The sequence below is a fragment of the Phacochoerus africanus genome, chromosome 1 (genome assembly GCF_016906955.1).
Source record: "Phacochoerus africanus isolate WHEZ1 chromosome 1, ROS_Pafr_v1, whole genome shotgun sequence".
Lineage (NCBI taxonomy): Eukaryota > Metazoa > Chordata > Mammalia > Artiodactyla > Suidae > Phacochoerus > Phacochoerus africanus.
The window spans coordinates 152936595-152959265 of NC_062544.1; the positions used below are offsets into that span (position 1 = coordinate 152936595).

At 53.9% G+C, this 22671-nt stretch overlaps 1 protein-coding gene across 1 annotated transcript; it reads right to left on the reverse strand.

The window, feature by feature from the left end:
* Positions 1 to 421: 421 nt before the first annotated feature.
* Positions 422 to 21000, reverse strand: MCM2 (minichromosome maintenance complex component 2). The gene is made up of 16 exons (XM_047782562.1): positions 20914 to 21000; positions 20052 to 20284; positions 14468 to 14643; positions 14117 to 14377; positions 12527 to 12746; positions 12163 to 12370; positions 10444 to 10578; positions 10025 to 10216; positions 5818 to 5911; positions 4810 to 5060; positions 4557 to 4683; positions 3994 to 4106; positions 3044 to 3289; positions 1800 to 1982; positions 1567 to 1722; positions 422 to 1178 (listed from the first exon to the last, which is right to left on the reverse strand). Exons 1-16 carry the CDS (start codon positions 20917 to 20919, stop codon positions 1068 to 1070), a joined length of 2712 nt encoding a protein of 903 aa, XP_047638518.1. The 5' UTR covers positions 20920 to 21000; the 3' UTR covers positions 422 to 1067.
* Between the last annotated feature and the right edge of the window lie 1671 nt (positions 21001 to 22671).

Below are 22671 nucleotides of genomic sequence, written 5' to 3' on the forward strand. Positions count from 1 at the left end.
GATCGATCACCCAGCCCCATGGGGACTACAACTTGGCTGTCTAGATTCAAAGTTACCTGTGAAACTGTTTCCCTCTTCATTAAAAGGAAGCTCTCCATTATCCCTGGACCTCAACCTACATCTCCAGCCACAAGCTTCCAGGGAGAGGCCAGCGCAGTGCCAGGAAGAGCAGGGCTGTTCCCCAAGGCCCAGTCACCTCCAGGCCCTCTGGGTGCACCAGTATGTGTGAGCCCCCGACTCCAGACAGACACACAGACAGCAACTGCCAACTGAACTCCCCAGGAAGACCCACACCCACAGACAAAACCACTCTTCCAGGCTGACCTACACCTGCAGAAAACCAGAGGCAGGAGACAGGGCAAAAAGGGAAGTGCAGGGAGGCCTGAGGCACAATGCCAAAGATGTAAAGTTGAGACCAGTATTTAGATTTTATTCCATTTTATTAAAAACTAAAACTACAGGAAGGAGAAGTGAATGTACAAACAAGAGCATGGGGAAGTGGCCAGGCAGGAGGACAGACTACCCCACACAGGGGCCTTGCTGGGATCACCCCCACCACGAGTCATCATCCCTGACCCCAACCAACCTTCCCTCTGGCAGAAGCCAAGGTTGCAGGGCTATGTGACCAGTCAGGGTCCCCTCTGTGAAGAACCCAAACACTGCCTCTACTCAGGAAAGCCTAGAGAACCGCAGGACCCAGTTCAGAACACACAGCAAATAAAGTGACCTCGCTCTTCATTCAGGCAACGGCAGCACAGGCAGCAGGACAGAGACGTCATGCCAAGATTGCCTCATGAACCCCATCTCCCAGAACAGACCCTGGGTGTCCTGAACACATGCAACGCCACCCCACAGAAGGAGGTGGGTGGTGGGCCACTGGCGGGCAGCTGAAAAAGCAGCTCTGGGAAAGGTGGTAACCCAGATGGCAAGAGCAGAGGAAATGAAATCACCAAGCAGGACTCGAGAGTGAGGAAACATGCAGCTGCAGGCCAGCCACACCACCTTCCCTCTAGGACTGGCTTGGTTTCCTGAGCAGACCTGCCAGCATCACACAGAAACCCCGTTGCTCAGAACTGCTGAAGGATCACCTTCCGCTTCAGATCATGGCTGAACTTGTTCATCCTGAAGAGCTCACTGTCGTAAAAGGCAGACAGATTGTGGATGTTGATCTGACGAGCCTGAAAAGAGGGGTGTGCAGTGAGCCAGGAGGACTTGCTGCCCAGCCATGGGTGGCAGGGGCTCCGTCTCCATCACGGGGAGGGTAAACAAGTCCAAGTAAGTGGCTGGAACTGGACACGGGGCTTGAAAGCTTAGTGTGGACAGCTGCCTGTGAACTTGGACAGGGGTGTGGCTGCCCTGTGCCCGGGCCCTGCAGAACGGGTGACAGTAACAGGACACCCTGTGACTGGCTGCAGGCAAGGTCGCAGTGTGCAGAACCAGGCTCAGCACAGCACACACATCCGTGAAGCAGCCCTCAGCCCTGCCTGGCCACTAAGCACATAGGATGCTCTGCCCAGGTGACCTGCAACCCCAGGCCGCCCAAGCTCCCTTCCGGCCACACCCTACCTTGTCCACCAAGTCCTTCTCGGGCACTTCAATTGTGTCCTGCTGGGCCCCAAAGCGGCTGCGCTGATAAGCCACCTGCTCAGCGACCAGCTGCTTCAGGATGAAGAGCAATAGCTCATTGTTGTCCCGCCGGAAGGACAGGTAGCGGGCGAAGGTCTGTGGAGAGAGGTGGAGTCAGCCAGCCCACAAGCACTCAGGGCCGCTCCAAGTAAGATTGGCCGTGGCGCGCCCACCTTCCGCATACTGCGCATGACGCTGAACTTCTGTGTGTCCACGAAGCTCTCCAGCATCACGCGGATGGCCATGTTGACGTCGTCCTCCATCACGTAGTCCCGCAGGTGGATGCGCGCGTGGGCCTCAGCCATGCGGATCATGGACTCAATGTGCCGCACTGTGATGGGGATGCTGCCTGTGGCCTGCAGAGAGGGTACGTCAGGTGTCCCCACGGAGGCACCCCAACGGAAGGGGCAGTGCTGACGCCCCACCAGGGGCTCATCGGACTGTCCTGAGGGGTAGCCCCACCTGGGCCGGGAGAGACCACATCTCCTCCACTCCTTCCCAAAGTGCCAAAAGTGCCCAGGGGATGCTGGAAGCTCACAGCTGCCACTGTCCGCCCTGTCTGTGCAGCTCCTGCCAGCTCACCATGTGAGTACAGAGTCTACACGCCAGTGGGAGCCGGACTTGTTACTGTCCCGTACCAGGGATTGCACGGTGCAGCCCAGGGTCATGGAAAAGCTATCTATGCTTTCAGGAAGGCCAAACTAATGCTCTGGGAAGGCCTGATGGAGTGACAGAGGAAAAGAGCCAGCAGAGGGCAGGGGGAGGGAGGAAGGGAAGGATACAGGGAAGGAGGGCGGGGGACAAAGGGAGGGGGACGGAGAGAGGGAGGAAGGAAAGAAGAATGGGGGAGAGAGGGAAGAAAAGACGGGGGTGGGAGAGGGTAGGGAAGGAGGAAGAATAGAGGAAAGGATAGAGGAATAGGGGAGGGAGAGGAAAAGATGGAGGGGGAGGGAAAGGGAGGGAGAAGGGAGAGGGAGGAAGAAAGGCAAGGACAGAGAGATAGGGGAGGGAGAGAGGAAGAAAGGCAGGCAGGGAGGAAGGAAAAGGTTGCTGGTGTGGTTAGGTGGGTGAGAGGGAGCAATCTAGAGGATTCTGCGCTTCACTGTAGGCAAGCTAAGCTGCCTTTAAATTCTCTCTCCATCTTAAGTGAATCGAAACTAGCCCAGATATTCAAAAAAACTTTAAAAAACAAAAAGAAAAAAAAAAAACCTAGCTCAGATGAATGTTCATTGGGGTGAGATTTATGCAAAGTCCACATGGAATTAAACCAGTGGCCCCAGAACAAACCCCTCAGCCCTATCCTGAGACAGACAAAGCCATGTGTATTTATGGCCCCAGAGCTTCCACCCTCCCTGGCCGCACAGATGAGGTTCTGCCACATCCTCTGTGCCCTGCCCTCCCAGCCCGGGGGCCTCACCATGGACTCTTTCCTCAGGTCACTGTACATCTTGGCCACCTTGTCCTGGTCCATCTGGTTGAGCTTCGGGTGGACCTTCTCCTTGGCGTAGATGATGTACTTCCTCAGGACCTCCTGCGGCAGGGGCTCCACGCCATACGTGTTGGGCATGGAGGGCTCTGGGGTGCCGCCCAGCCCCCCATCCTCCTTGTTGCTGGGGTGGTGTCTGACGTGGCTGCCAACCACAAAACGGGCCAGCATCTCATCCTGAGACAAGATGGAGAGCAGCAGCAGGGTAAGGCTCACTGAAAAGTGACAGTGTTACGTGACCATACCCATCCCACACCTGCTGTGTGCCAGGAGTGCCCAGGGCACAGCAGTGAGTGAGGTGCACCTCCTAGTGAGGGCTGGCGGGGAGTGTTCAAACTCCACTAAGAGAAGCAGGGTGGGATGGAGGCCTCAGGATACAGCTGAGGTCGCCAGAGCCGGGTCACGACATCAGGGAGGGCAAGAGGGGGGTGCGGTGGGGAGGAGGAGCAGGAGGAGAGGCCCCAGGGATGGTGGCCTCCCTGTCAGTGAGTTGGGAGGTACAAGCAGGCCTGCAAGTGAGGCAAGACTGTCCAAGCCCCCTGGTGGAGGAGGCCGGCTTGACTATGAGATGGGGGCTGGGGATCCAGGCACCAGGGTGCAGCATATCAGGCCAGAGGAAAGAAGCTGGGATACGGGTTGTAGCAGAGGTGAGTGGACAGCCCCAGGAGCTGGTGGCAGAGTGTGGACCTACCCATCTCCCAGGTGAGTGGCTGGGGAGGGGCTGGCAAAGGAGGGAAAGCAAAGACCTCTGGAGCAAGAACAAGCATGGGAAACACACAATCCAAGTAGTGGCCCTTCCCCAAGCCTGGCACGCCTCAGCCTGCGGATAGCACTTGAGGTCCCCAAACCCACTGCACAGTCTGGGGACATGGTCTGTGTACCTGGACTGGGTCCACTGTGTCCCTCACCACACACAGGATATCAAAGCGGGAAATGATGGGCTCTGTGAGGTCCACATTTTCTGAGAAGGTGAGCGAGGGGTCATAGCGGCCACCTGCAACACAAAGACAGCTCCCCATCAGGGCTCCAGCTCCCCTTTTCTTGACAGTGAAGTTCTTCCCAACTCATGCGGCTTCAGTGACAGGAGGGGGATCATGGGAGGACAGACATAGCGCCCCGGATAGGACCGCATGGGACTTTGCTGCAGCACTGCCTCCAATAGCCCAAGACCCTCAGCTGTCTCCCGCAAGTAAAAGCCAGTGACAAGATGGACAAGGGTGCCCAGGCTCTCTGATTGCTTGCTGGCTGAGATCAATCGCCCATCCCACCCAATTTAATGCACTAGGCTCTTCTCCCATCCTCTGAGAACAGGGCTCAGTGAAAAACATGGGTGTCCCAATCCTTCCACCTCACCCCACCCCCCCAGCAAGAAAAAGGGACAGGCAGTGCCTTCTGCAGTGGGGCCTCTGGGTCCAGGCTCCCTCTGGCCGTGGGGCCCACGTACCTATGGGGTTGGCGGCAGCAATGACGGTACAGCGTGCCTGCAGGGAGGTGACAATGCCGGCCTTGGAGATGGAAATGCTCTGCTGCTCCATGGCCTCGTGGATGCTGGTCCTATCCTGGTCATTCATCTGCACAGTGGGCAGACGTGAGGATCGTGCCGGACTGTGGGCCCTCAGATGAGGCTCCAATGCCCCCCCCGCCAACGTGTTCCCTACCAAGGACCCACACAGTGCCTCTGCGGCCCAAGGACCCACCTTGTCAAATTCATCGATGAGACACACTCCCCGGTCTGCCAGCACTAGGGCCCCGGCCTCCAGGGTCCACTCCCGGCTGACAGGGTGCCGCTGAACATACGCCGTGAGGCCTACGGCTGAGGCCCCCTGGCCAGTGGTGAAGATGGCTCTGCTGGACACCTTCTCGATGTACTTGAGGAACTGAGACTTGGCTGTGCCAGGATCTCCACACAGGAGCACGTTGATGTCGCCTCGCACCTTGTGCTTGCCACCTGAGGGCGGGGCGAGGCAAGAGTGGGCAGGGAGAGGGGCAGAGCGAGATGCGCAGGGGCTCAGGATGAGCTGCAACAGCCCCAATTTCCCAGCCTTACTACTAAGGGCAGAGCAATATTCTCTCTAGAAAGGGAGGTTGTAACCCAGGACTAGCCATCCCATGTGTATAAAGATGCTCTTTGTGAAGTAAACGCTGCAGGCTGCATACACATGTGCTCTCCAGCCAGGACAGCTGGACACGGCACTGTGGACCAGGATGCCATCACTTTAGAGGACAAGCTCCTTCTGTGGGCACCACACAAATGATGCCATGGCTGTGCTGATGAGGAACTGGGGATTTTACATAATATGGTCCCTCATACACAGACAGGGGTGCTGTGCTTGTGAACAGAAACATGCCTAAGTCATGAAGTGCTGCGTTTTCCACATCAGCACACGTTTAATCTATGTGAATGGCCACACAAAGATCTGCCTGTGTCCACCCCACACCGACCAGGTGACCTGCACGGAGGGACCACGATGAGAAAGGGTAGTCAACAGTGCTTCAGCCACTGACATCTAACAACTCAAAATGGATGTAAAACACATGCTCATGCCCCATTTCCCCAGTTAAATCTGTACTCGGAGCTTGAGCCACAGGCTGCACCCTTCTCCTTCCAATTCTGATGTCTGAGCTGTGTGCAGCCTGCCGCCATGGCCATGACCTCCTCAGGCACAGGGAACTGCTCCCACCAAGCCCTCTGCAAAGAGGCTCACCTGGGTTCTTGGGCTCCCCTCCAAACAGAGCCAGCGCTAGGCCCCGCTTGATGTCTTCATGCCCATAGATGGAAGGAGCGATGCTGGCAAAGATCTGGGGGGAAGGGAGCAGCAATGGGCACGGGGCCTGGCATACTTGCTGCCACCTGGGCCTCGTACTGGGTGGGCTCTTCTCAGTTACAGAACTTCAAAACCAATCAGGACCCTGGCCTGACCCCTGCACTAGGTTGTGTCACAGGACCACCCCAGGTCACCTGGCATGGGCAGAGGGTGGGCTCCAATAGCACAACACAGGGAAACTGCACATGGGCTCTGCGGCCCCCAGAGCCATGTCCACAAGAGCAGCACTACCCAGTTCACGGGGATGAGAGGTCCAAGGAGGCACTTAGACCAGCCGGCTCCCTCAGGACTGTGAGCACCAAGCCCAGAGATACACAGTAATTCACCTGGGGCGTCGCTGAGACATTTCTCCACCTCTGAGTGTGAGGGGAGACAGGCAGAAGAAAGGAACATCTCCAAGACTATAGAAATTTAAAGATAAAACCAGGAGCTCCCTGGTGGCTCAGTGGGTTAAGGATATGGAGCAGAAGTTCCGTGGTGGCACAGTCGGTTAAGGATCTGGCATTGTCATTGCAGCAGCTCAGGTGGCCCAGGTTTGACTCCTGGCATGGGGAACTTCCGCATGTCATGGACTCAGCAAAAAAAAATAAATAAATAAATAAAATAAAACCAGAGACATCTTGCTGACAAGAAACAGCTTCCAATCCCTCTTCTCAGCCTCCAGCCCCCAACGAGGGGCCCTATAGACCCCCCGTGTCCACACGCCCCTTACAGGTCAGACTAGGAGGACCTGCACACAGGAGGTGTGGGAGTGGCCCCTCGGGTGCCCAGGAGGCAAGAAAACCAGCTCTGACTCCTACACCTGGAGCTGGGGCGGGGCCAGCACTGTGCTCTGCTCCTGTGCATCCTGCACTACTGCCGGGGAGTGGGGGTAGGGGTGGGGGTGTGACCTGAGGGCCCTTCTGGAAACAGGATCCGTGCCCCAAGGGTCCGGCCAGAAAAGCCTCCTGCCATTATTTTATGGAGTAAGTCAGGTGGGTAGGCCAGTCTTCCCAACATGTGACCTTTACCGGCTCTTTCCTTGCCCCTAAAACCTACTGCAACCCCCCCGCCAGGAGAGGCAGTCCAACATCCAGAGGTGGGGTGGGGACCACTTGTTACTTTGAAAGCTGGTCAATGAACGGAAATGAGCACCATTGTGCTTTGCCTACAGGAGCTCCACCCAGGGTAGCCAAGTAGCAAAAAAAAAAAAGTTTCTCTGTGTCCAAGTATCCTGAGAACTGAGGAAGGAGCTGGGATTAGAGGCAGTCCTTTTGCAACCCCTACAAGCGAATAGATGCAGCCAAGGGTCACCAGTAGCCACTAACGCCACAGAGACAGGGAGATGCAATGTGCCTGGGGGAGGCGCCTAGGAAGCAGTCTGGCCATGGGTCCCACCCCAAAAGAAAACTCAACCCCAGAAATTCCCACCATGGCACACCAGGTTAAGAATCTAGTGTTGCCTCAGCTCGGATTCAATCCTTAGCCCAGAACACCCATGTCCTGCGAGGGAGGGAAGAAGGTAGGGAGGGAGGGAGGAAGGAAGGAAGGAAGGAAGGAAGGAAAACTCAATCTGAGTCTGATCAGGCCTCCAAACTACAATTTAGAAACAGGTGACAGAGCAACAGGCTCAATGAGGACAAGGTCTTGACAGCCAGACTGTGGAAACAATAGGATAAATGTGCTGGATCTTTCACAAAAAACTGTAGGCGAAAGAAGGGGAGGATCTCTGAAGAGGTGCTCAACCAGTCAGCGTGCGACCCTACCCAGACACCGCCTCCAAGGCACTTTCCAAAAAACTAAGATTATCAGGGAACCTTGGACCCCAACTGGACATCAGCACCAAGGAACAGCTAATTATTTGTTAAAGTGTGACAGTCATAACGGGTTAAGGTTTAGTAAAAATCCTTTTAGAGACAGAGACTGCTGCAGTTACAGGTACAATGCCGCGTCTGAGTTTGTTTCAAAGTAATAGGTGGGGGTAGGTGCACGCACGGAGGGGGTGAGACCCACCAGGAAGATTACTCCTGAGCAAAGGGACACAGAGGACCCTACGTTCAAGGACACTATCGTGACCTGGAAACTGCTCGGTGCCAAGCGGACGGTTGGTGCCCAGTGCGTGCAATGAATCTCTTATTAAACCTTCATCCTCCCACATGTCCCTTGGAGGGGCCAAGATTGCCACCAGGCTCTGCTCTGCCCTGCCATTTCTCTCAGCAGTCTGTCTGAGAACCACAAGCCCTCACAGGATGAGGTAAAGTCTCCCCTGGGACCAAGGGCAGCAACCACCTGACCAAGGGCTCAGCTCCTCCCCAAACAGCAGCCAGGTGCCTCCCTGCTGGACCAAAGGGCAAGCATCGGCCATCACAATGCCATGCTGCTCACTGCGCCAGTGCTGACCTGTGTACTCTGAGAAGGGACAGGCCAACATAGTGGCCAGTAAGAAGCATGAAATCAAACCCAGACTCATCTCCCTCCTCACTACATCTCTCCACATCACACAGGAAACAGACCACCCACTGCTGACCACAGGCAGGACTTGACCCCAGGCTCCTCACGCTCCTGAGCAAGGCTGTGCTCAGCCTCCAACTGGCCCTCCCTGCTTCTCACCAGCTCCTTCCCCTGCACCCCATCCAGCTTCCACACGAAGAGTTAGCAGCTCTAACAACAGCTAGCTACAGAGAACCCGCATGTGCTTATGCATCTACTTAATCTTTACAGCAGACCAAGGGGCCAGCTCAGCTCACCCCTGAGCTTTACACCAAAATTCCAACCTGCACCTGGCTTCAGGTTGCCTGAGTCCCATGTGTTCAAAACCCCAGAGGCCAGGGCTGGCAAAGACAACGCCCGTGGGTGGCAGGCTGGGTCGGAGCAAGTTAGTCATGCTGGAGCAAGCACAGCAGCGAGTGGTGGGCACCCCGGAGGGGCCCACATGAAAGGGCAGTGGCTACTCAGCCCATCAGTCGCTGCTAAAGACAGACTCAGGACTGAGAGGGCCTTGGGTTCTCAAGACCTAGGCACACAGACTTTTATGTGGGAACTTCCAACCACTAAGGAATGATGACTCATTCAAACATTTAAAAAGAGAGAAAAGAGAACCACGGACCAGCTGAAAAAAAAACCATCAGCAAGCTGGATGGGGCACAGGGTCACCAATTTGCAAACCTCTGTCTTAAACAGTTCGAGTGAGCCTGGCCATGTTTGGACGCCACCTGTCATCCCTTCAATTTGTCTCCAAAATTTTAAGTCTGTCCAAGTTGCAGGTAGAAACACCCACCCTAGGGGTGGGCTCAAGGCGAGACCAGAGCAGGCCACCATCCCCCAGTTTCCCATTCAGAAGCAAGAACGAGGCCCAGGTTTCCAAGGACCAAGCATGTTGGTAGATCTGCAATTCCCAATCTTCCAAGGCTGGGGACATACCCGCCTCCCCGGGGTCCCCAGTCTCGGCAAACTAAGAAAAGCAGACGACAGGGATAGGGGGCCCGAGCTCTGGCATCACCAACAGAACAGGAAGTGGGGAGGTGAGAGAAGCAAAGGAGAGGGTGTGGTGCCAAACTTTTATGAACAGAAATAAAGCATCCTACAGCTTAGCCTTGAACAACAGCAGGGGTTTGATCCACAGGGTCCACTTATAGGCAGATTTTCAACAGTGGGTCGGGGAGGGAGGGCAACCCCTGCGCTATTCAAGGGTCTCCTTTATTTGTATTTCTGTAATGTAAACCCATCTCTCCAAGGTCAGTAAAAATGCCTTCAGTTAAGAGCAAAACCAAACCAGATCCTCCTGGGGAAACCGCTCTCCTGGGGCCTGACACCAGAGGACACCCAGACCAGACAAGCTCTTCCTACTGCTCCTCAGGTGTGCTCAGGCTTCAGCCCAGCACAAGCTGAGTCCTGACCACACCATCCTCACAGCAGAGACACAGGCCAGGAGGCCCACCCGGTGCCCTCCCCCAGAACACAGCCCTCTGAAGGAACGCATGCTAAGCTGATGCAGGAAATTAAAAGGGAGCAGCTTTCATCGCCCAGGAATCAAGATGAGGTGCCAGGGCAGCCCAGGCAGTGAGCCCCGGGCACATTGACTCTAGCATAGCCCCCACCCTCCACCTGCCTTCTCCCCGATCTGCTGGTCCTTGGAGAGGCTGGTGATCATCTTCATGTCCTCATCAGTCAGCTCACCCACGGCGACCTTGTTATCTTTCTTGGCCACATGGTTGGCTAGGATGACAGTGGCAAAGACGGGGAAGCCATTGGCGGTGTTGAGGGCCCCATCGTAGTTGTTGTGGTAGATGCCAGTCAGCTCCTGGGGAGGTGCCAAGGAGTCAGGAGGGTCCTCCTCCTGGGTAGCTTCACCTGCGCCCTCCTGTGGGTCCCCAGGCTACAGCCCGGGAGGCCAGCCACGAGGGGGATGCAGAAGCTGCTCTACCCCAGGGGAGGCTCAGCCCCAGGGGCCAGCGAGCTGACCTCAGCTCCACCCCCATGCTCAGGCCAACTTCCCTACAACCTGGGTCCCTGGCCCCTGGCACTTACAATCTCATCCCCTGGCTTGCAGCTGTCCACCAGATCAGCCAGGAGGATGGCGTCCTTGGAGCGAGGCAGCCGGCCAGCTGCCACCTTGCCAGGACTCTCCTGAATCCGGATGCGCTGGTAGTTCTGGTAGATGGTCTGCAAGGGACAGAGAGATGGTCACAGGGGCTCAGCCCTGCCTGGCAAGACCTGGGCTGTTCTCTGAGTACCGACTCTTTGTTGCCTGACCTGGACCATAGCCCCATAAGCACAGAGGGCAGTATAATAATAACGTCTGTCACCGGCTAGGGACCGCTGAACCAGAGGTGGCAGGGGTGAGCCACTATGACCAACTCCCTCCTGATGCCCTCCTGCATCCAGGAGCCAGGCACATGCCACACGCCCTATAGTTCAGCCTTCATGCACACAGATGCAGAGCCAGGTTGCCTGGGCTCCAGTCCTGGCTCTGGACCAAAGCTGTGTGATCCTGGGTAAGTGTCTCCCTCTCTCTGTGCCGTCCCTGTAGGATGGGCATGTGAACACTGAGGGCTGCCTCTGTAGGATGGGAAGGGCGGAGGCAAGTCAGAGGTGAAAAGCACTTAAACCAAGACCTGAGAGACATCAAGTTATACCAAGTGTGGGTTTACTGTCACGGGCCAGCAATGCATGCCACTGATGTCTAGCATCTCATCTACTATCCAGACAAGACAACAGGCCGCCACCTTGCCAGGACTCTCCTGAATCCAGATGCTAAAAGCACATGCTCTAGATCAAAACGCTTGAACACTAATCTCTTGAGCCACCTCCTGGCTGGGTGACCTCAGCCAGTCACTTCATTGGCAAAATGGGATTACTAATAGCACTGCCTTACAGGGTGTGACAAAGACCAAATAATATGCCACCTATAACCCAGGGTGTGGGCTGCCAGGCTTTTTCTGACAAGGTGGCTCCAGCTGGGGCTTCTCAGACCGTAGTGTGAAGGATTACCCAACACTCACAGCAACAAGGCAGTAGCAGGTGTGGGTGTCACCACAGGGGCTGTGGCAACTGCCCCCACAGTCCAGTCCTTCACATACAAGGGCATATGTTACCTGCCTGAAGTCTTAAAGCCCAGAGCCTCCCAGGTGGGCCTCCTTACATAGCAAAGCAGTGTCACAAGCAGTTACAACCCCAGGGGCCCCCAGTACAAGGCCTGGAACAGGTGCCAGGAAGTCTGGACCAGAAAGCAGACACCCTGCTGAGGGGGCAGTCAGGTGCGAAGTGGGCGCCCTTTCACTAGATCTTCCCATTTTTTTAAAAAAGCCATAATACAACAATAAAATCATCTCATTTTAAAACATTGACTTGAAGAGTTCCTGTTGTGGCTCAGTGGAAACAAATCTGACTAGTATCCCTGAGGACACAGGTTTGATCCCTGGCCTCACTCAGTCGGTTAAGGATCCGGTGTTGCCCTGAGCTGTGGTGTAGGTCAAAGACATGACTTGGATCTGCTGTTGATGTGGCTGTGGTGTAAGCCAGTGGCTACAGCTGATTTGACCCCTAGCTTGGGTACCTCCACATGCTGCGGGTACGGCCCCAAAAACAAAAATAAATAAATAAATAAAACATTGACTTGCACTCTTGAAACCACCATGTGGGCCAAACTAAAAAGGCTGATAGGTTGGTGACCTGGCTCACCCCAGGGTATGACCCACACACACTTGCACCTGGGCCCCCACGCTGCAAAGCCCGTCCCATGCTCACCTCTTCCATGTTGACCTCAAAGGGGCCAGCTGACTGGCACTCAGGGCAGGAGCCCGGCTTCACCTCCTGGTTCTGGGACTGGCAGAAAGGCCCCAGCACGAAGCCACACTTGTTGCAGTTGTACTTGACCATGCTGAGCTGGGGCAGGACGCCCGTGCAACTGGTCACCACCCCGCTGGTCCGGATCAGCTGGTTAAGGTGCAGCTGCCTGTGGACCCAGGCGCCGTCAAGAGGGTGGACCCGCACCCGCTGGAGAGGTCGGGGCACCCATGGGAGCAGATCTGGGTAAGGACTGGCCCCCGCCACACCCGCCCACCCTGTGGACGCCCCCCCAGGGGAGCCTAAGCCCTGGGTCTGAGCTCACCTGAGCGAGCGCAGCTCCTCCACCAGGGGCAGGTGGGAGATACGCACGTGGATGTGGCTGGCAATGCGGTCGTACTTGGGGTACATGGCCAGCACCACTTCCAGGGCAGCCTCGTCGAAGATCTGCAGTAGCTCTGCGGGTGCCTCGGGCAGGAAGTACGCCAACACATGCTCCCTGGCTGCCAGGTCCTCATAGTTCACCACCAAGCTCTCTCGGTTCTCTGGAGGCAGGTGGGACAGGAGGTGAGGCTAAGTGCTAGCGGCTGGGCCAGAGGGCAGGAGGCCTGCTGAGTCCTGAGCTCTGAGGCTGAAGCCCAGCCTCACCTCTAAGTCTACTCAACTTTAGCCACGTGACTCAGGTTTAAGTGACATACCCTGGGCCCCTCAGGTTCCAAATCCACACAATGGGGGTTGAAGTTCCCAGGGAAGGAAATGGAGGAGGACAGGGAGTAAGACTCACTGCAAAGACAGAATGCCTATGAGGGCCAGGAAAAAGTCTGTGAGTAAACTGTGTCAAGCAGAAGATAAAACAGGAGTTCACTGCTGAACTAGCAGTTGAGGATGTGGTGTTGTCACTGCTGCTGGGCCTGTTCGATCCCTTACCTGGGAACGTCCACATGCCACAAGCACAGCCACAGATGAAAAAAATTAACATAAAAGATAAAAGAGAGTGGAGAGGATGGTGGGGAATCAAGAATCACATCCCTCCTTTTAAAATTAATTCCTTGCACATAAAAATGTGCCACTTTCTAGAGTTCCCATTGTGACTCAGTGGAAATGAATCTGACTAGTCCATGAGGATGTGGGTTTGATCCCTGGCCTCGCTCAGTGGGCTAAGGATTGGTGTTGCCATGAGCTACAGTGTGGGTCGCAGACTTGGCTCAGATCTGGTGTTGCTCTGGCTGTGGTGTAGGCCAGCAGCTGCAACTCTGATTCCACCCCTTGCCTGAGAACTTCCATACACCACAGGCATGGCCCCCCCAAAAAAAAAGAAAAAGAAAAAGCCAAAAAAACGTACTCCAGATGTACAGCATAGGAAACTATATTTAGTCACTTATGATGGAGCATGATAATGTGAGAAAAAGAATGTATACATGTATGTGACTGGGTCACCTTGGTGTACAGTAGAAAACTGACAGAACACTGTAAACCAGCTATGACGGAAAAAATAATCTTTTAAAAATAAATAAATAAATCGGTACAGTGGAAAGTGCTCCTTTCTGATCACAGCAGTAATCCAGATTTTAATACGAAACAGCCAACTTTTTTTTCTTTTTTCCTTTTTTTGCTTCTTAGGGTTGTACTCGCAGCATATGGAGGTTCCCGGGCTAGGGGTCAAATCAGAGCTACAGCTGTCTGCATACACCACAGCAACGCCAGATCCTTAACCCACTGAGAGGGGCCAAGGAACGAACCCACAACCTCATGGTTCTTAGTCGAATTGGTCTCCACTGTGCTACAAGGGGAACTCCTGAAACAGCCAATTTTAAGCCTGTCAAAAACAACTTCCGAGGTCGGGAAGGGATCCCTGCCTAGTGAGCAGGACACTCGATATAGCCTGCCGCTGCACAGCAACCTCAGGCAGCCGCACCTTTGCACATGTCGCTGATGCGCTCCTTGAAGACATTGTGGCCATGGCCGTCCACATGGGTGCGCAGGAAGTTCTTGAAGCGGTGGTGGATCTCTAGCCGCGGGCCGGCCATGCTCACCCACTCGCGCACCGAGTGGCCCTTCAGGTCCTCCAGGTTCTCGATGCTCTCGATCATCTCCTCGTCCTCCTCGCCGTCCTCTGTGGCCCGCTCCACCTGGCGCCGCTTGCGGCTGGGGCGCTCCTCCTCCTCCTCATCACTGTCTGTGGGCCACAGACACGCTCAGGCTCTCTTCCCTCCGCCTCCCGCCGCCTCCCGCGGCCTCCCACGCAGAGGGCTGATGCCTGACCCACCGTACAAGAGCCCGCGGCGCATGCGGCCCAGGCCCCGGCCCGCCTCCCGGTCACGCTGCCGCATGGCCCGCTCGGCAGCCTCCCTCTGACTGGCGGTCAGCTCCTCCACGTCCTCGTCGTCCAGCGCCAGCCCCTCTGGCTCATAGACATCGAGCTCCGGGATGGCACGGTAGTCCCTGAAAGGCCCCAAATGGACCCTGTTAGTACGGAATCCCCAAACACATCCCACCCAAGGGAAGGCTCTGCCAATGGACTCATATAAGGGAGCACCACTCAGTCTCCCAAAGGGCATTCTGGCGCCTGCTGCGACTCAGTGAAGTCTGAGGATGCTGTGCTAGGTGAACTGAGCCAGTGAGAGAAGCACAAATCCATGACTCTGGTTTTGGAAAAAAGTCCTTCAGATACTGGTGACGGTTACAAAACAGCGTGAGGGACTTAATGCCAGTGAACTTACACTTAAGGATGGCTAAGGCAGGACATTTTACCCATGTGCCTTCTTCCACAATAAGAAAAGGGAGCTCCGGAGTTCCCGTCGTGGTGCAGTGGTTAACGAATCCAACTAGGAGCCATGAGGTTACGGGTTCGATCCCTGCCCTTGCTCAGCGGGTTAAGAATGCGGCGATGCCATGAGCTGTGGTGTAGGTCACACACGCAGCTCAGATTCTGAGTGGCTGTGGCCGGCAGCTACAGCTCCGATTAGACCTCTAGTCTGGGAACCTCCATATGCAGCAGAAGCGGCCCTAGAAAAGGCAAAAATAAGAAAAGAAAAGAAAAGAAAAGAAAAGAAAAGAAAAGAAAAAAAGAAAGAAAGAAAGAAAGAATCTTTGCATCTGCAACCTACACCACAGCTCATAGCAATGCCGGATCCTTAACCCACTGAGCAAGGGCAGGGATCGAACCCGAAACCTCATGGTTCCTGGTCGGATTTGTTAACCACTGAGCCACAATGGGAACTCCCAAAATCCAAGTTCTTAAGTGCTCTCAAGAAAGAAAGAAAGAAAGAAAGAAAGAAAAGGGAGCTCTGAGCACCAGTAAAGGAAAGGAACCAGAGAACCCACAAAACCTTCCATCATCAGAAGGGCCTCCAGAGCACCAACCCACCTCCTCGTCAGGGAGGCACTCTCCCTGCACTGTCCCGGACAGTGCCGCCTAGAACCCTGAACCTCGGAGGTCCACAGCTTCAGCCCAGCCAGCCTCTCCAGGCCATCCATGGCTCAAGGCTCCAGCCACTCCAAGACCTTCCATGTAACCACCGGTCAGATATATGAAGGACTGATGCTCAACAAGGACACCCCCCAGAACAAACACTGCCCCCACCACAATTCAGCGAGGCAGGCACCCCACCCCCTAGAGAGATGAGGAAACCGAAGACTGGGGTGGGGGTGGGGGGCAGTGTATGTGATTTTCACCAATGTTCATTCAACAGAGCTGGGCATCAAAAGACGGTCCAAGGGCAGATGGCCAGCTGGTTCCAATACCACTCTGGCCCATGACAATCCTCACAAATTCTCCCTTTCTCCGAGAATGTGGTTATTTGGAGAACTTTGTTTTTTCTGTCAAACTCTATCAAGCGACACCTAAAACAAAGAATCACACACTGCTGATGCCAGAGTACGTTTCTGGGCTCAGGGCTTCCAAAATCCAAGTTCTTTTTTTTGTCTTTTCACCATTTTTTGGGCTGCTTCTGCGGCATATGGAGGTTCCCAGACTAGGGGTCTAATCGGAGCCGTAGCCACCCCACACCAGAGCCTCAGCAACACGGGATCTGAGCTGCATCTGCAACCTACACCACAGCTCATAGCAATGCCGGATCCTTAACCCACTGAGCAAGGGCAGGGATCGAACCCGAAACCTCATGGTTCCTGGTCGGATTTGTTAACCACTGAGCCACAATGGGAACTCCCAAAATCCAAGTTCTTAAGTGCTCTCAGGAAAAAATTATCTGTCTGACCCTTTAAGAATTTCAAGTCATGTGAAATGCCCTCAGCAAAATTCTAACTGGTCCATTTAAAAAAAAATTGATATATTAGACTTTAGCAAAATTAAAAATTTTTGAGTCTCAAAAAGTACCTTTCTAGGAGTTCCTGTCGTGGTTAACGGACCCAACCAGCATCCATGAGGACATGGGTTCGATCCCTGGCCTCACTCAGTGGGTTAAGGATCTGGCGTTGCCATGAGCTGTGGTGTGGGTCCCAGATGCGGCTCGGATCCTGAGTTGCTGTGGCTGTGGTCTAGGCCAGTGGCTACAGCTCCGATTTGACCCCTAGCCTGGGAACCTCCATATGCCATGGGTGTGGCCCTAGAAAGACAAAAAAAAAAAAATACCTTTAAAAAGATAACAAATAAAGACAAGCCACAGACTGAGGAGAAAATATTTGCAAATCACATATCTGATAAAAGCCTTGTATTGAGAGCAATCTTAATGGCTTACTAATAAAGTCAAGGAATTCCCACTGTGGCTCAATGTGTTTAGAACCTGACATCGTTCCCAAGAGGATGTGGGTTCCGTCCCTGGCCTCAATCAGTGGATTAAGGATCCGGTGTTGCCATGAGCGGCAGCATACGTAGGTCACAGATGCAGCTCACATCTGGTGTTGCTGTGGCTGCGGTGTAGGCCAGCAGCTGCAGCTCTGATTCAACCCCTAGCCCAGGAGCTTCCATATGCAGGTATGGCTGTGAAAATGATAAATAAAAAAATAAAAAGGCAAGAAATCCAGTTTAAAAATGGGCAAAAGGGAGTTCCCTGATAGCTCAGCAGGTTAAGGCCCCAGTGTTGTCACTGCGACTATGACCAAAAAAAGGGGGCGAGCATCTGAAAGACATCTCTCCAAAGAAACACAAACGAATGGCCAATAAATACAAGAAGAGGTGCTCAACATCACTAATCATCAGAGAAATGCAAATCAAAACCCCAGTGAGAATTCCCATCATGGCTCAACGAAAATGAGCCTGACCAGTATCTAATATCCATGAGGACACAGGTTCGATCCTTGGCCTTGCTCAGTGGGTTAAGGAGCCAGCGTTGCAGTGAGCTGTGGTGTAGGCTGCAGATGAAGCTTGGATCTGGCGTCACTGCAGCTGTGGCATAGGCTGGCAGCTACAGCTCCTATTTGACCCTTAGCCTGGGAACCTCCATATGCCTCAGGAGCGCTCCCCCAACCCCGGCAAAAAAAAAACCCAACCCAGTGAGGTGCCACCTCACATCCACCAGGGTGGCTGTTAACAACCAGAAAATAACAGATGTCGGCGAAAATGTGGAGAAATCATAAAGGCATACACCACTCCTGGGAAGATAAAACAGTGCAGCTGCTTTAGAAAATAGTCTGGCAGTTCCTCGAAAAACTAAAAGAGTTATCACATGACACAGCAATTACATTCCTAGGAATTAGAATTGTATTCCAAGAGAATTTTTTATGTTCACATAAAAAAAAATTTTATGTTCACATAAAAAATTCATAGCAGCGGGAGTTCCCGTTGTGGCACAGTGGTTAAGGAATCCGACTAGGAACCATGAGGTTGTGGGTTCAATCCCTGCCCTTGTTCAGTGGGTTAATGATCCGGCATTGCCGTGAGCTGTGGTGTAGGTCACAGACGCGGCTCGGATCCAGCGTTGCTGTGGCTCTGGCATAGGCTGGCAGCTACAGCTCCAATTAGACCCCTAGCCTAGGAACCTCCATATGCTGCAGGAGTGGCCCAAGAAATGGCAAAAAGACAAAAAAAAAAAAATTCATAGCAGCACTATTCATAACAGCTAAAAATTGGGAAGAACCAAATATCTACCGACTGATGAATGGTGGGGCTCTCCACACAATGGAAAGTTACTCAGCCATGAAAAGGGATTAAGAACTGACATGTGGGAGTTCCCGTCGTGGCGCAGTGGTTAATGAATCCGACTAGGAACCATGAGGTTGCAGGTTCGGTCCCTGCCCTTGCTCAGTGGGTTAACGATCTGGCGTTGCCGTGAGCTGTGGTGTAGGTTGCAGACGCGGCTCGGATCCTGCGTTGCTGTGGCTCTGGCGTAGGCCGGTGGCTACAGCTCCGATTCAACCCCTAGCCTGGGAACTTCCATATGCCGCGGGAACGGCCCAAGAAATAGCAACAACAACAAAAAAGACAAAAGACAAAAAAAAAAAAAAAAGAACTGACATGTGCTCCCTTATGGATGGAGCCTGAAAGTCACAGTAAATAAAAGCTTGTCACAAAAGGACACATGTGTTACACAACTCCAGTTATAAGAAATGGCCAGAACTGGCAAATCCAGAGAAACAGAAAGATTACAGGTTGCCTGGAAATAGGGAAAGGAACAGGATTAACGATAAACAGGCACAAAGGGTCTTGATGGGAATGTTCTAAAACCAGATTGTGTTCAGGGGTGCACAACTCAGGACATTTACTAAGATGTATCGAATTATATTCTCATAAAGGTGAATTTCATACTACGTAAATTATAGTGCTGCAAAGTTACTTTTAAAGAAGCCACAAAACCAGAGTTCCCTGGTGGCCTAGCAGTTAAGCGTTATATATTGTCACTGCTGTGACTCAGGTTCCATCCCTTGTATGCCACAGCCAAAAAGATCAAACCTGAACAAAACCAAAGAAACAAACAAGCCACAAAACCAAAAATCTAACTGGGCCCAGCTAGTCCTCAGATACCTCTCACCAGTGGCCCTTGCAAGGGAAGGAAAGGAGAAGCAGAGAGGGGTGCACTCGCAAGTGGCAGCCGGAATGGGCATCCTGCCTTAACAACCCCACAGTGCACAACAGGGAAGCTGCTTAGGGCTGACTTGTCCAGATGCCTCACTCCTTCCAGTTGGGCCAGTGTTGCACACCTAGGCTCCTCATCGGGGGTGATGGAGCCTAAAGCAAACATGCAAATGGTCCAGATGAAGGTGCCTCTGATGCCCCCAAGGGGCACTCCCCTGGAAATGAGGGATGGCCTGAAAAGTACTCTCATACACACCAAGTTTAGAACCCCTGAGTCAGAGCTAAAAGGGCCCCCAAGCAGAATCTCAGAGGCTCAGATAATTCTACTGCTCATGCACAGACCAGATCCTGGTTGTAAACACAGGTAAAGCAGCAGTGGACTCTAATCCAGCTCACTCACACAGCTTTACCCCAGTCTCAGCATTAAGCCTCGAAAAGCTTTAGTACACCGTTTGTATGTTTACTGATAACTGGGAGTACAGTGCCTGGTACGGATCAGGCACAATAAATTTTGATGAATTCAACCTAAATCTTAATAAATCAGCACCCCCACCTCCCCACAGTTTCTTTGAAGTTGCAAACAAACTCTTAGCTGCCTGCTTCCTGTCCTTCCTAGTCGAGGCCCCCATGTGACCTCAGATAAGTGATCCCTTGTGCCCTCTGGAGTGCACATCTCATGAAACTGGGGCTTACCCAGGCTTAGGGTCTAGTCTAAGTCAGACACAGCAAGTTACATGGACGTACACTGTGGCTCAATGAACCTATCTGCCTCTCCCAGACCCTGGGCCAAGATGTGGTCAAAGGGAAGGAGGCTTCCCGGGGGCCCAGACACAGCAGACTCCCTGCAAAATTCTGTTGAGAACTTTCTTGAACGCAGTACCTCTCCATGCCATCTCCGATAAGCTCCTCTCCATCCTCTTCCTCCTCCTCCAAGGGTCCCTCCGTGCCGAGCAGTCCCTCTGACTCATCCTCAAAAGGAGGAAGGTCTCGGCCGGGGCTGGAGGTCAGGGCATCCGTGCGCCTAGAGCTTCGCCCAGGGCTGGAGGTGAGAGGATCACTGCCTCGGCGACGCGGGGCAGGGCTGGACGCCACCGTGAAGGACTCAGATGATTCCTGCAAGAGGAGATGGGTTGGAGGTGGTGAGGACCAACCAGCTTCCTGTACGCTGGCCCTCCTCACCAAGAGGGCCTTCTTCTCCATAGTGACCCTGTCCTCCAACACTACAAACCCATCCAGCCTTAAGACTTAACACTTGCCTTTCCCTCGGCCTGGAACTTTCTCTGAGCCAATGGCTTCACGCCGCGACCAACTCAAGGATCCCTTCCTAAAACACCTCATCTTTCACCTGATCCTGTTTACCAAAGACTCCTCCCCCAGCACGCGTTCCCACCCATCTGAGCACCCAGCGCACCAGAAGCTGCCATGGGAGACGGATAAAGAGTGCGGCCACCTCAAAGGTCTGAAACTCAGATTGCTGGAAGGCCAGGCAGTAGACAAGACTGCGGACAAAAACCAGTACGATAAGGAGGGCCCGAAAGCGCTGGCTGGGCCGGGGCGCGGGATCCCAAGTGCGGGCCCGCAGTACCAGCAGACCCCCGCCACGGGAGTAGCGGGAGAATTAACTCCGCGCCTAGCCTGGGGCAACCGCAAGCGGAGAGCAGACCATGCCGGGAGCGAGAGGCGCGCCCCGCACTCCCGCCCGGGAGAAAGGCAGACCCTGCACCGCGCCGCGCCACGCTCACCGCCATTGCAGCACCGCACTCCGCTCCGCCGGGAACAACCAGTTTTCGCGCGAAAAGCGGCCCACGTGACCGCAGCGCCCGGGAAAGCGTCGGGAGGAGCACTACGTCATGACGTCAACGTCCATTTTCGTCAAGGCGGAGCTCGGGGGCGGGCCCGAGAGTTGGGCCCCGCCCACGCCCACCCTGCGCTCTGGGCTGAGGAACAGCTCAGCTGTAGGAGCTTCAGCTGTTTCCGGCTGTCTAGGGTGAGTGGCAAGAAGCCCCACCTGCCAGCTTCGTGACTTCGGTCGTCCTGTGGCTTGGCTCTTTTGTGGCCCGTGTTACAGACGAGGCAACGGAGGCTCAGAGGCTTGTTTTCTGAGGTCTTTTTACTGTGCATGTCAACTTCTCCGGAAGCTCAGGCTGAATCCTTCAACCACCGAAAGGCCTGGGTTTGCAGGAGGCCACGTGTGATGTTCTGATGGGGGTTATCCTCCCAAGGGAGCCAGGATGCTGGGCGAGGGGTGTCCGGGTAGAAAAAACCTCGTGGACAGAGATGTGGAGAGCACAGCGCCACGGGGATCTGCAAGCAGTTCCCTGGTTCCAGTTAAAAAGCTTGTGATGTTGGGACAGGATTTGAGGTTGGAGAGCCCAAGTCACAAAAGATGGCCAAGTCTTTCTAGGAAGCTGGAGCGCTCTGAGAGCAGAAAAGAGCCACAGAAGGAGTTGAGCAGGGTGGGAAGAGGACTCAGTGGGGGTTTTAGGAGAATTCCTCAGGCTGCCGCCAGGGTGGGGGGGGGGGGGTTGCATCCAGAGTCAAGCAAGGGGTGGCTGGAAAATTTTTGCATTTATTTTCCAGAATTTCCCTTTGTGGTGCAGCGGAAACGCATCCAACTAGGAACCATGAGGTTGAGGGTTCGATCCCTGGCCTCGCTCATTGGGTTAAGGATCCGGCGATGCTGTGGGCTGTGGTGTAGGTCGCAGATGTGGCTTAGATCTGGCATTGCTATGGCTGGTGTGTAGGCCAGTGGCTACAGCTCTGATTGGACCTGGAAACCTCCATATGCCACAGGTGTGGCCCTTAAAAAAGACCAAAAAAAATTTTTTTCCAGAAAGTTTCAAAAATCAAAGCTTGATGTGTATGCATGTAACAATTTACATAGTATTTATAGTGTGTTTATCCCTATTTGCATAACATTTACATTATATTGGGTAGTATAAGTAGTCTATAAATGGCAGTATACAGGAGGATATTCCAAGGTTATATGGAAATACCAGCCATTTTGTATAAGGGACTTGAGCAACCTTGAATTTTGGTGTCTGCAGGTAGCTTGAGGCCAATCCCCCAAGGATACAGAGGGAAGATTGTGCTGTGATTCTTCCTCCAGGTCAGGCAGCTAGGGCTAGGGCAGGTGAGCAGACAGGAATGGATCTCAGCTCTTTTGCCAGGCACTTTTGTGTGCTGGGCAACTCTCTGGATGGGACCCAGGGTAGGGGCAGAAATGAGGATAAGGAGTGGGCATTCAGGAGATGGAGTCTATTGGTTGAGGCCTGCAGAAGGGAGGCACCCCAGATGACAGTAGATTCTGGCTTAGGAGACTAGGTGGGTGATGGTGCCACCTGAGATGGGGAATGCAGGAGGAGGACAAGTTAGTTTGAGAGGAAAGAGGATGCGCTTGGGAGTTCCCGTCGTGGCTCAGCAGTAATGAATCTGACTAGTATCCATGAGGATGCAGGTTCCATCTCTGTCCTTGCTCAGTGGGTTAAGGATCCGGTGTT

Coding starts and splice junctions, on each gene's coding strand:
- MCM2 (XM_047782562.1), bottom strand. Junction 14,644..20,051: donor ATCGGAGATGGCATGGAGAG/GTACTGCGTTCA, acceptor GGGGCCTTTCAG/GGACTACCGTGCCATCCCGG. Junction 4,684..4,809: donor TCATCGATGAATTTGACAAG/GTGGGTCCTTGG, acceptor CCCACTGTGCAG/ATGAATGACCAGGATAGGAC.